Source organism: Myotis myotis, unplaced genomic scaffold, assembly GCF_014108235.1.
Source record: "Myotis myotis isolate mMyoMyo1 unplaced genomic scaffold, mMyoMyo1.p scaffold_m19_p_1, whole genome shotgun sequence".
Classification (NCBI taxonomy): domain Eukaryota; kingdom Metazoa; phylum Chordata; class Mammalia; order Chiroptera; family Vespertilionidae; genus Myotis; species Myotis myotis.
Genome location: NW_023416313.1, coordinates 18,121,505 through 18,134,812, shown reverse-complemented (window position 1 = coordinate 18,134,812; position 13,308 = coordinate 18,121,505). Strand labels below are relative to the sequence as shown.

The following is a 13,308-nucleotide window of genomic DNA, read 5'->3' as shown; positions in this document are numbered from 1 at the left end:
TACGACAGGAAACTATAAAAATTCTAGAAGAATCCAAAGGCAACAAAATCTCAGACATATGCCGAAGCAATTTCTTCACTGATACAGCTCCTAGGGCACTTGAAACTAAAGAGAAAATGAACAAATGGGACTACATCAAAATAAAAAGCTTCTGCACAGCAAAAGAAACCATCAACAAAACAACGAGAAAACCCACTGTGTGGGAAAACATATTTGCCAATGTCATATCCGATAAGGGCCTAATCTCCAAAATTTATAGGGAACTCATACAACTTAACAAAAGGAAGATAAACAATCCAATCAAAAAATGGGCAAAGGACCTAAATAGACACCTTTCAAAAGAGGACATTCAGAAAGCCAAGAGACATATGAAAACATGCTCAAAGTCACTAATCATCCGAGAGATGCAAATCAAAACAACAATGAGGTACCATCTCACACCTGTCAGACTGGCTATCATCAACAAATCAACAAACGACAAGTGCTGGAGAGGATGTGGAGAAAAAGGAACACTTGTGCACTGCTGGTGGGAATGCAGACTGGTGCAGCCACTATGGAAGACAGTATGGAGTTTCCTCAAAAAACTACAAATGGAACTCCCATTTGACCCTGTGATCCCACTTCTAGGAATATATCCCAAGAAACCAGAAACACCAATCAGAAAGGATATATGCACCCCTATGTTCATAGCAGCACAATTCACCATAGCTAAGATCTGGAAACAGCCTAAGTGCCCATCAGTAGATGAATGGATTAGAAAACCGTGGTACATCTACACGATGGAATACTATGCTGCTCTAAAAAGGAAGGAACTCTTACCATTTGCAACGTCATGGATGGAACTGGAGAGCATTATGCTAAGTGAAATAAGCCAGTCAATGAAGGAAAAATACCACATGATCTCACTCATTCATGGATAATACAGACCATTATAAACTTTTGAACAATAATAGATACAGAGGCAGAGCTGCCTCAAACAGATTGTCAAACTGCAGCAGGAAGGCCGGGGAGGGTTGCGGGGCAGGAGGTAGGGGGGTAAGAGATCAACTAAAGGACTTGTATGCATGCATATAAGCATAACCAATGGACATAAGACACTGGGGGATAGGGGAGGCTAGGGGACTGTCTAGGGCAGGGGGATAAAATGGACACATATGTAATACCCTTTGTAATACTTTAAGCAATAAAAAAATAAATAAATAATAATAAAAAAAATAAAGTTAATTATGCAGAAAAGAGAAAAAAAAAGAAGAAGACATTCAAGTATCAAGAATTTGGGTAGGAAAAATAAATTAGGAAAAATCAAGAATAAAAAAGACTTGGTAGTCAATTTTGCACAAAGCATTGCCCTTTTACAGGGGTTAGAAAGTAATTTATAAACACTGCACAATCCTATATCATAAATACCACAGAACCAGTGTTCTAAGGCTTATTGAAATTAAGGCTATTTCCCTTCTGAAAGTACTTAGTTTAATTATTTTTAAGCAAAATTAACAAAATTTGGAGCACTTACAATAAATTCTTTTTAAAAATGTCCAAAGTATTTTATAATACCTCCTATCAAGAGATGGGCTTGTATGCATGCATATAAGCATAACCAATGGACGCAGACACTAGGGGGGTGAGGGCATGTGCCGGGGGAGGGTGGTCAGGGGGACGTCAATAGGGGAAAAAGGAAATATGTAATACTACATGCAATACTTTCAACAACAACAACAAAAAGGAGATGGAATCTATACCACAATCTTTTGAATCTGTGCTTGTCCGTGACCTGTTTTGACCAAGAGTGTCTGATAGAGGAAATGTTGTGGATGTTCTCAGCTTTGGACTCAGGACATTTTGCATGTAAACAAGCCAGGTGTTCTTGCATGTAAACAAGCACAAGCTAGCTGGTTGGATAATGAGAGACAGTAGGTCCTATTGCTCTGGTCACCCCAACTTACAACCAGCCAACTCATAAAATCAGAGCTGGCTGAACTGCAAAGGATCAGAAGTGAATGAATGAGTCCACTTTACACCAGAAGGAGAAACACCCAGTAAGTGTAGCCCTAATAATCAAACCACAAAACCTAGAGCTAAATAAATGCTTATCCTTTCAAATTGTTAAGTTTCTGGATGCTTCTTTTATTCAGCAAAAGCTACTGATGCAACACTAACAAATAAGGATTGGACAACATTAATTCAGTAAGTTTTTCCTAACAAATTGAATACCAAACAATATCCAGATACTCTTTTCGCTATGTGTGCCCTCTGCCTGAATTCTGTAGACCCAGACCTGTGGCTGCTTGTTTAGCATTGGGGATGGATGAGAAGGTTTAACCTACTTGTTGACCTGGCCCTCTCTCAGCCATGTCTGAAGCTGGCTGAATCGTCTGTATGTGGGATTGTATACTGTTCCTATTTATATTTTTTCTCCAGGGCAGAAATTTTGGGACCTATGGTGACATGTGATCAAAATTCTCTAACATCATTTGTATCCTTGAAGGACATGCCACCATGGTATTTTAAATGAATATAAAATGTAAACAAATATAGCTTATTAACAAACAAGGGTCTTTAAAGGAAATTAGGTAAAGATGGGTCTTTTAGGATCAAAGATGAAAAAAGAGCTGTTGGAGGAGTTCATTGAGAAGACATGACCACCACTGACTTGCGAGCTGGACCAGGTCAATTGGAGGCTCTGTGCTTCCTCCTCTGACCTGGGAATGTATGTCCTGCCTTCTATTCCCATGTTAGCAGCCATTTTAAGGACACAATCTTATAACTATAGTACCTTTGAGAGAGAAAAGTGCTGTTGAGATCACCTGGACTGATTATATGACTGAATCCAGTGAAGGCATCTATACACACTTTTAAGATACTGGCGGGTGGATGTTGAAAACTACATTTTGTTTGTCCAAGACAAGCCTTACAAGTAAGTTTTCTTCCTTATTAAACCTGCCACCTCCCAATCTTGAGTCAGTGGCCTCTTTCTTTGGTCTCTCTCTTTGCCCTCTGTGTACAGGGAGCCAGTTTGCAAATTAACAAGAGTAGACTTATCACTCTAATGATGTGGCTATTAACAGAAAACATAGATGGAATAAGGCAAATGCAGTTGCTACCTCCATCTACATTAGGGTTTTGGGGAAAAGGTGAAAAAGAACATTCTCCTGACTTAAGACTCTTGATGTCTGTAGAGAAGAAGAGTTGGTCATTGCTTGGTAGTGAGTTCGTGAGCAAAGTAGCACAGCTTTGTCACTTTAGAAAAGGCAGCAATTTCACGAGGGGCTCCCTGATGGGTAGCAGCCCTGACATCAAGTAAGGAAACATGCACTATTCCCCAAAGGTCTCTAAGAGAGAGAGCTTGAAGGCATGTTCTTCTAAGTGGCTAGTGGGGTGGCTCAGAGATTTTTTTAATAAAAAGCAGTAGTTCTCAACCTGGGTACTTCTATCTGGTAATATCTGGAAATATATATATAATTTTATTTCCAGAGATGCTGCTAAATATTTTTAAATGGACAGGTCACACAATCCAGTCCAAAATGTTAACAGTGCCAAAGTTGAGAAGCTTTTCTCTGGATTAGAGGAGCCAATTCTTCACTCATGGAACATTCAGGTACTTAATATAACATTTCAAATTATGTTATCATAGCCCCGTTACACTCTTTTCATGGAAGCACAATTGTTGTGCTTAAATTTAATCTATTATAACAAAATAACACTATCCTATTTATAATGTACCGACTACAGGTTTCAAGTGATTTGGGGAAGAATCTGTTATTCAAAGGAAAACAATAGACCCAGACCCCAAACCAGAATTTTATGAGACATCAACCATAAAAAATTTACCATTGACAGTAATAAACCCTCCCGCATTTTACAATTTCAGTTTTTCAAGGAAACATTTGTGTACCTTATTATTAACAATAGCCAAAAATCTCTATTTATGACTTCCATCTGTTACCTAAGTTAAAAGTGAATCACTTCATGGTGGTATCAAGTATCTTGAGGCCTATAAAGGGAATTTTTCCTAGTATCTCTCTTGATACACGAAACAAATATTATTAAACATATCAAAAGCAAAATAATGTCCTTGTCTTTTGAGAATAGTGGAAATTACTTATTTTGTGAAATCTTCACTGACCATTATGCCAATATATGTACAACTTAATTAGGATTAAATTTAATCTGTTTTTGTGAAGATTATAACTTAAATCATGCTTGTATATTATTTTTCCCAAAATTATTTATATTATGTTTATGAAACTTACAAAATTGGGGGAACATTTAATTATATAAAATGTGTTCCCCTCATTCTTTCTAAAATAGTATCAGACTGAGAGCTGTTTATCATTTGAAAATTAAAACCCAAATTATAAGTGATTAATTTTGCTCCATGTGTTATTTGCTTTTTTGTTTTCTCCATTGTGATTTTTTCAAAAAAGCAGCAATGCGGACCTGGATAGTGTTATGCCAGGTGGGTTAGGCCAGTCAGAGAAAGAAGGGTACCATATGATTTTACTTACATGTGGAATCTAATGAGCAAAATAAACTAACAAACAGAATAGAAGCAGACTCTTAGATACAGATAACAGATTGACAACTATCGGGGGAGGGACTGGGTGAAAAAGATGAAGGAATTAAGCAAGGAAAAAACACACTGGTAGACACAGACCACAGTGTGGTGATTATCAGAGGGAAAGGGGGTGGGGAGACGAGGGAGAGGGAAAAGGGGGGATAAATGATGATGGAAGGAGACTTGATTTGTGTTGGTGAACACACAATACAATATACAGATGTTGTATCATAGAATTGTATCCCTGAAAGCTGTATAATTGTATTAACCAATGTTATCCAATAAATTAAATTTAATAAAAGCAGCAATTATCTTAGAAGTCTTTTTCATACTCTCATGGAGATAGAGGGTAAAACCTAAGTGGGGTAGGAGAAACTAGCCTAAAGCATAGATTTGGGAAGAAGTACCAGTACATGCCCAAACTATTGTAGTAATATTTTGTTTGTATAACTATTGTATGAAGTGATAGAAAACCAATCTTTATAGAAGTTTTAAATCAGCAAATGTGTACTTTTTTTAAAAAAAATGTTGCTTTTGTATCTTACAGATCAAAGTTTAAAATATGGGCACTTTTTTTCTCCATGTGAAAGCCTTTCTGATAGTACATTTATTATGGTAAACCTTGATTTTTAAGTTATTTTGGGCTTCTTCATTATCTTGATTACATTATCTTATACAATGACCCAAATAACAGTTTTTACTTCTTTTATTCATTGACTGCTTCATAAGTCAATGAATAAAGTTATTTTTTGTGGAAAATAAAGCAATCCCTATTCATAATGTATATGAAAGAGAAAAATAGTTTAATTTTAATTTATATTGGAAGCCAATCCCTACATTTCTGCTATCATTCAAAATTACTTTAAACATTGCCTTCCTAATTCTTCCATTTATTCAAAAATTTTTATTGAAGATATACATGTCAAAATGCCCTTAGACAAAAAAATATAATGATTAAAAGCCAAATGTACTTGCCTTCATATAGCTTGCATTATAGCATATTTATTCTAGTTTATTCTCCTTCTAGTCATTTTATTATGTTATTTGTCTTATTATTCAATCTATGTATTCATCTTTTTTAACAAATATTTATGGCATTCCTATTTTCTTGGCTTTGTGTTAGGTGATTGGCAAAGATCAGTGAGATGATTACTGTCTTCATGGTTCCTAAATTATAATGGGGGAGTAAATATTAAGTAATAAAGCCATAAATGAGTACAAAATAATGAGATTGTAAGTGCTTATAAGGAGACAAACAGTGCTCTGTAATAAAGCAGCTGGGTGAGGGCTGATTCCAATGTCTATTGGACAGTCAGTGTTGACGTTAGAGAAACAAAATCAAACTGAGAACTCAGTGAAAAGAAACTAGTCATGCCCAAGAATTCAAATGCGAGTGTTTCTGATATAACAGCATTATGAATAAATAATGAGATGGGTAAGTGTCACAGTGCTGAATTCATGAAAGATCCAGTGCAACTGAAATTCAGTGAATGAAAGGAGAGAAAGATGTTAGAAAATACCAGGTGGAAACAATGATGAAGATCAAGGAGATGAATTTTGGAAGTATCATTGCCAGTAATTGTTGATATTTTATGTGAAGAATTGAAAATAGAGAAGAATCAAAGACAACTTCCAATATCCAGGTTTAAACACAAAATAGGTAGGGGATATGGCTCATAGGAACAGTGAGTTGAATTTATAAAGTGTGGCATTAAAGACACCTGTATGACCCTCAAGCAGAGATAGGTGAATATAAGTCAAAATTCAGAGGAATCCATTAAACTGGAGTCTGAGATAGAGTTGGAGGAAATTTGGGTTGCAACTTAAAATAGTAGCACCAAATTAGATTCCCCAAAAACAGGGTGTGGAGAAGGTAATTTCTATCTAGATACAGCGGTTGGGTTTGGGTAGGGGAGTAAGATCTGGGAGTAAATGGCATAGAGAATAAATGGAAGGCACAAAACTCTGCCTGCTCTGGGATTAAGGTCAAGTTGGAGAGATAAACAAATATCTGAATCGTTATGTGATAACAGTATGCACTTGATACTAACAGAGGACAATGGGGAAATGTTACATTCTGCTCTGCGTAGTTCAGAGACGACTTAAAGAAGGATGAAAATTTTCAAAATACTTTAAGTAACAAGCTAATAGGGCAGAGTGCAGATTATTCTCAGCAAAGGATCTGAGATGGGAAAATTTTCAAAGCATTTGAGCAACTGTAAGTAGTTCAGCTTAATTACATGGTTATAGCTTGTTTCACAATTGAAGATTTATGTTAACCTTCACTGATGTACCATTTCACCTTTATTTTACATTCTTGTGGTAATTAACAAATCATATTGCTTTTGTCCTTTAATTGTCGTCATTAAAATTTTCTCTCCTTATCTGCCCTTACTACATACAGGGAGAAAGAAGAGGAGGATAATTTTTCTTCTACAAGTTGAACCATCATGCATTGCTAAGAAATAGAGCAGGTGATCAACACATGCATTTTTTTCCAGAAAGACTAGATTCCTGTCCCTTTGTTCTTGGTGGAGATGGAGATAAACCTTTTAAATAGTTTAAAAACCCAAATAACTGTATGAGAAACATTATAAATTCCTTTCTATCTGTGATGCCCTGCTCTAAGTGAAATGATTCGCTGACCTGAAATTAGCCGCTAATTAAAGTGTCCAGAATAATTCTGTACAATTTAGTTTCCATTCAATTAAAACAGACTCAAAATTGAATCAATTTATTAAACTTATTTATTTCAGGCTTTCCAACAGACACAATAATACCCATATGGAACAATTTCAGACAAATAAACAGTTTACCTATTCTGCTTACAGAAGTGAGAGTACTACTTCCCAGTTAGAATCAGACACACTCCAAATGAGAACATCCCAAATCTGAGCACTGCTTGCTATTCGTTAGGATGTCTTGAAGCATTGTTCTTGATCTCTTCAAAAGTATAGGGACATCCACTTGTAAAAGAAGAAGTAGAGTTCAATCTAACCAATCTTGCTCCAACCCCCTCTTCACTTAGTGTAATTGTAAAATGAATAAAACATTTTGATCAGTACTTCAGCAGTAAAATCTTAGCCCCCAAGCAAAAACATCTTGTTGGCAAAAAAGTCTGTGTATTTGAAAAGGAAAACTACTTGTAAGTGATGCTTTTTCACCTACACCTTTGTGTAATAGATTCTCTCACTTAGACTTGAAGCAATTTCTCTAGAATCATGGCTTGTGAAAATGAATTATGCCTGCATCCAAGGGCCTTGAGTTTTCAAATGATGTTTTGCAAAACATTTAACTAAATGCAGCCATTGTGTAAGTAGAAGTGTTGTGCCCAGATTTCAAGGTTCCCAGGACCCCCAGGGAGCCCGTCAGTCCGATGCAAAAGCAAAGAGTCCTTCATTCGAACTAGTTCGGCTCCCCGACCACACTCACCGATACAACAACGGTAAGCCCAGTGGTCGAAAGAGAGCGAGGCCTGATGGGATTGTGGGTTTTATAGTAAGGGCAGGGGAGGGGACTGTGGGCCCCGCCGATTGGCCAGGCGAGAGTCGGGTCTTGTTACACAGGATGCGGTCATCTCTCTGGCGCACACGTCCCTTGATTGTCATTGGTTAGTTTAAAGAAATCCTGGGCATGGCCAGCAGGGGCCTGGGCTTCCGGGAAGAAGGCACTCTCCTGAGCACATGGTGGCCGCCCCAAAAATGGAGGACCCAGGGCAAGATGGAGGGCGCAGTCCTCACACCCCCAAGGGCGAGCTGATCCCAGGCTCCAGGGGCCAGTCCGGTTGCCGGAGGTCCAACAGATTGACCAGTTCCAGCCCAGACAGGAAGTCCACGTCCTCCATCTCATTCCCGGGGGCGCCGGCGATCGCCTCCTCCTCCATTTCCTCGGGCGAGGGCACGCGCCCCGCCCCGCCGCCGCTGCTGCGTGGGTCCGGTCCGGGGGCGGTGGGCGGGTGGCAACCTGCGCCGGGCTTCCCGCCGTGGGCTGGGGAGTCGGTGCCCAAGGCCGCCAGCAGCGTGGTCAGGCCCTGCGACTACTCGCCCTTTCAGAAGGTAGTTGTTGGTATGGACAATTCAATGGAGTACACATAGCAATGTGGATTTTTATATTTCACCATCATTATCAGGTATGTGAAAAATATATCAATTGTTTTTTTTCCAATGACAATTAAATTTTGTTAGATTAATTAGTAAAACCACAATAATAGCAATGACAATGTGCTTTTATAACAATCAAACAGTTCAACTTAATCCACAGTGTATTAGATTCTCTCTCGTCAAAAGACCACAGAGTTCTTTGACAGGAAGAAATATATGTACAACTGAGTACACAATCTTAAATAAAATATGACAGGAACCTTAAACAATTCACATTAATAAATATTTGCAAAATTATTTCAGTTCATTGCTAAATTTAATATTCAACTGAAAGCTTCATTGGTTACATATCTTACTAAGTCTTTCAAAGAATACTTAGAAGTCACTACCTAATGGTAGGCAACCTGAACTTAATCAATTAACTTAAAGTCAAACTATCATAAGTTGCATATTTATAAAAACAAATCTGCTAAATTTTTGTCTATCATATTAATATAATGTAGATTGATTGAGATGGTCAAAATTTTGGATGAGAGGGGCCTAAATGAAGTGATAAAATAGTCCTGCTGTCTAGTAAATTAAATAAAATCAGGAAGGAATAAAAAGGAAGCAAGAGAAGAAGGAAAGAAGAAAGGAAAGAAGAGAGGGAGGATTTGTGAAATTGTTATGTGTCAGGCAAGAGACTAAATTCTTCCTATTTTTCCCTTAATTCTTCAACACTGGTTCTGCTAAGCCCAGGATTCAGTTTGGACTGTTCCCACCCCTAAAAAATGAGGATATCAAGGTTTAGAAAGGTAAAACATTTTTTTTTTCCCATGAACACATACATAATAAAGGATGAATCAGGATTTTAAGATGTTGACTGTTCCTTACCCCTGGATGACACTCTCTGCTTTAACATAGACCAACTAAACAAATATTTACTACCATTTACTTTTCCTCACATGCTTTTCCAATAAATATTACAATTAGCAGCAAAGACTTAGGATGTAATGTCTTCCTAGTACTCATTTGTAATAGAAGAAATTTTTAAAAAGCTTTCTGTACAAAATATTTTACTTTAGAATATTTTCTACCCAACTTGCTGAAACAAAATTTAATTAATGGTAGTAAAATTAGCAAGAAAGAAATTGAATGGAACAAAGAGACTAATTGTTCATTAACATGTTTATTTCACAGCCTGTTCTACATGTCATTTTTAAAATCACATCTTGCTGGAACATCTTTTCATAAAAATAGTGACTTCTTTCGGATATATTTTTGAAAGACTGTAATAACAATGTAAATGGGATTATGCTGTTTTACTAAATCGCAAACATGTATATTCTGTAACACAAACATGAGGTCAGCGTTGTTTCTCAATGCAAAATTAAACTATAGGAAAGAGAAGTGCTTGGCTAAGGAAGTTTGACCACCTCAATAAATGACTACCATTTGCACAGTTTTCTCATTTCCCTGCAATGCTTTTGAATGTTCAATAAAAATTGATATGAGTGAAAGGATACGAAATCTCTACCAACAAAGTAGAAAGAAAAAAAAATAATATACTGATTTAAAATAAACTTCAGCTACCTGTCATGAGCAAATTAAAGAAGACTTTAATGGACAGAAGTGCATCCCTTAGCAACATCATTAGTTGCTTCTATAGATGATTCAGCATATTCAAGTCTTTAAAAAGGGTTTAGAGATCTTTGTGTCTTTCTATTTGAATGTTGCTGGTTTCTCTATGGATTAGGCTGTTATTTCAGGTTAATTACTCTAGAAGGAAAGAGTAAGATATTCACATGTTCGATTTTACTTTTGATATTTAAAATAGCATCTTTTGCCATAGCATGACCTCCGTTTTTGCTTTTGCTTATTTTGTTTTAATCTTGAGTTATTGTTTGCAAATTTCTTGCTTGCGTCTTTCTCGTGAATAACTAAAGCTGATCAATCACCTGCTTTTTAATTTACTTAATTTGAGCTGAAAACCGGGGGTGGAGAGGGAGGTAAGAAGTTCTGTCATTTTACCAAGGATTGCTCTGCAAGGCTAAGGGCAGGAGACTTCCAATTACTTACCCCTGCAAGATTTTATCAGTAAACTGACAACTTCAAGTGTCTCCATTTACACTTTCCTGTTGTTAAACACCATTAAATACATTGATTGGATCCATGCAGTTTTAAAGACACACAGCCCACCCCTAACTAAAACTGCGGGAATGTCTTTGAGAAATTGAGATCAAAAACTAAAAACCTGAATTGGTAGGGGTAGATTCATTTTCATTCTTCATGTTTCTTTAGGCAAGCACAGCAGTTGACAATCACACACTGCTGTGTACTTACGGTTGGTGTTACTTGTTAAGAAAACGTGTGCCAATTGGTAGGCTGACAAAAATAATAAACCAAAAAGACAAAAATTGGGTTGGATTGTTTTGAAGTACTCCTTTATCTCATCTCTTTTAGTTCCACCAATCTCCTATTGATCAGTTGATTATGAGAATATTTTGAGTATCTACTATGGAATAAAATATATCACTAATAAGACAAACAATACATATTTGCCCACTATAATCATTCATATTTATTGAGGTATTAGGGGCCCAGTGTATGAATTTGTGCACCTTGAAAGGAACTGTAGTCCACAAGGCTGCAGTGGGCACAGAGGTGAGTCTTGGCCCATCCTCCGTGCCCCTGCCCGGCTGCTGCCGCCACGGCCCTGGTCCCTGTCTGCCTGTAGCCCCGCTCCTGCTGCCTCCGCTCCCCTGCTGAGGCACAGAGCAATTGGGACCAGCACCAGCTGTGGGTGCAAGCAGCGGTTGCTGCCCTGATCACCCCTCAGGAGCAGGGGGAGGTGGAGAAGCCCTCAGGGGCAATCGGGGCCAGTGGCAGGTGCAAGCACCCGGCAGGACGGCGGCAAGTGGGAGCAAAGAATTTTCAGTAGCAACCAGAGGCTCACCCCGATGACAGTGACCGGCGCCCCACCTTGGTCTGGTGCCCCCACTCACCTGCTCTACCATCATGCTGTGACCAATGCTCACCATGTTCCATGCTTGCCCCCGGTGGTCAGCACACATCATAACAACTGGTTGTTCAGTTGTTCGGTTGTGCAGTTGTTCTGCCATTCAGTCTATTTGCATATTAGGCATATATATATATATATATATATATATATATATATATATATTCACATACTCAAAAATTTACCTGTGTGTAGTGTACAATTCAATGACTTTGAGTATGTTCATAAAATTATGCAACCATTACCACTAATTCCAGAACATTTTCATCACCCCCCAAAAAAACATGTACCTGTAATAGTCACTCCCACATTTCCCTCTTTCTAGCCCCTGGTAATCACTAGTCTACTTCCTGTCTCTATTAACTTGGCTATTCTGGACATTTCATCTAAATGAAAAAACACAATATGTGGTTTTTTTGTGTATGGCTTTTTTAACATAGCATAATTTTTTTAAGGTTTTTCCAAGTTGTAGCGGGCATCCAGGCTTCATTCCTTTTTATGACCAAATGATATTTTATTCTATGGCTATGCCACATGTTGTTTATCTATTCATTAGTTGGTGCACTTTGGCTTGTTTATATTTTGGGGACATTACAAATAATGTTGCTGTGAACATTTGTGTACTTGTTTTTGGACATAATTTAAAAAAATTCTTGGACATATACCTAAAGGAGAAACTAATGGATCATATGGTGTCTCTTGATTTAACTTTTTGAGGAGGTGTCTACCTGTTTTTACAAAGTGACTTTACCATTTTACATTTCCCCCAGCAGTGTATGAGGGTTTCAGTTTCTCCACATGCTTGCTAACATCTGTTATTGTAGCCATCCTAGTAGGCATGGAGTGGTATTTCAGTGTGAATTGTTTTAGTATTTACAAACTAGGTGACATGTGGGTAGATATGAAAGTAAATTTCTGAAGACATAATTAGATGATAGATGGAAAGAAGATACATATAAAAGTTTTCAAATACATTACAAAAAACAACACACGACTATTTTTTTTTTCCTAAGAAACTAGCATACTCATGGATTCAGATTCACTTTTGTAAGAGTAGTGACTCCTTCAAAGTCACAGGCATTAACTGGCTTTTGAAGGAAGAACACTATCTAAGAGAGGAAGAATAGGGAAAAAACATTTCAGACAGAATATTTAATATTCTGGAAGTAAAATAGACTGAGGTTTCATTGTAAACCATTGAGTAGATCAATTTTGCTTGAGAAGACAGTTTAAAAAGAGATCAGATTGAGAAAAAATATAACCATTGCAACTGAAATAGAGCAACAGAAATAAATGGAATGATTATACCCAATATTTTTAAACAATGCAAGATAATAGGTTTAATGCCATAATGAATGATACATAATAATTAATGTGGTTGTGCACTGAAACATTCATGAAAAGTGTCAGAAGAAGATGGGTGTTTTACAGGATAAGGACACATGCCATTTAGGCCCAATATCAGAGGAATAATTTGGAATTCAGCAATTAGGTGGGCAAACCTCTACCTACTGTTTGGCTCTCTCCACAGGCCTTGTTCTCTATTGTGTTATGCCATTGGATCCTGACTTTCTTGGGACCCTAGGGCCTTGATTGCATCTGGTTTATTTTTGTTTTATTTTCTTCTTTTGAGCCTATATAGGCTACCAGCTACC

General features: G+C 37.4%; 1 protein-coding gene across 1 annotated transcript in view; it reads right to left on the bottom strand.

Moving 5' to 3' along the window:
* The window catches only part of LOC118660583 (zinc finger protein 217-like), a 31,605-nt gene extending 19,930 nt beyond the window's left edge, over positions 1-11,675 (bottom strand). The window contains 1 exon segment of the mRNA XM_036318164.1: positions 11,640-11,675. Within this exon segment, the coding sequence (XP_036174057.1) occupies positions 11,640-11,675 (36 nt within the window).
* Positions 11,676-13,308: the final 1,633 nt, after the last annotated feature.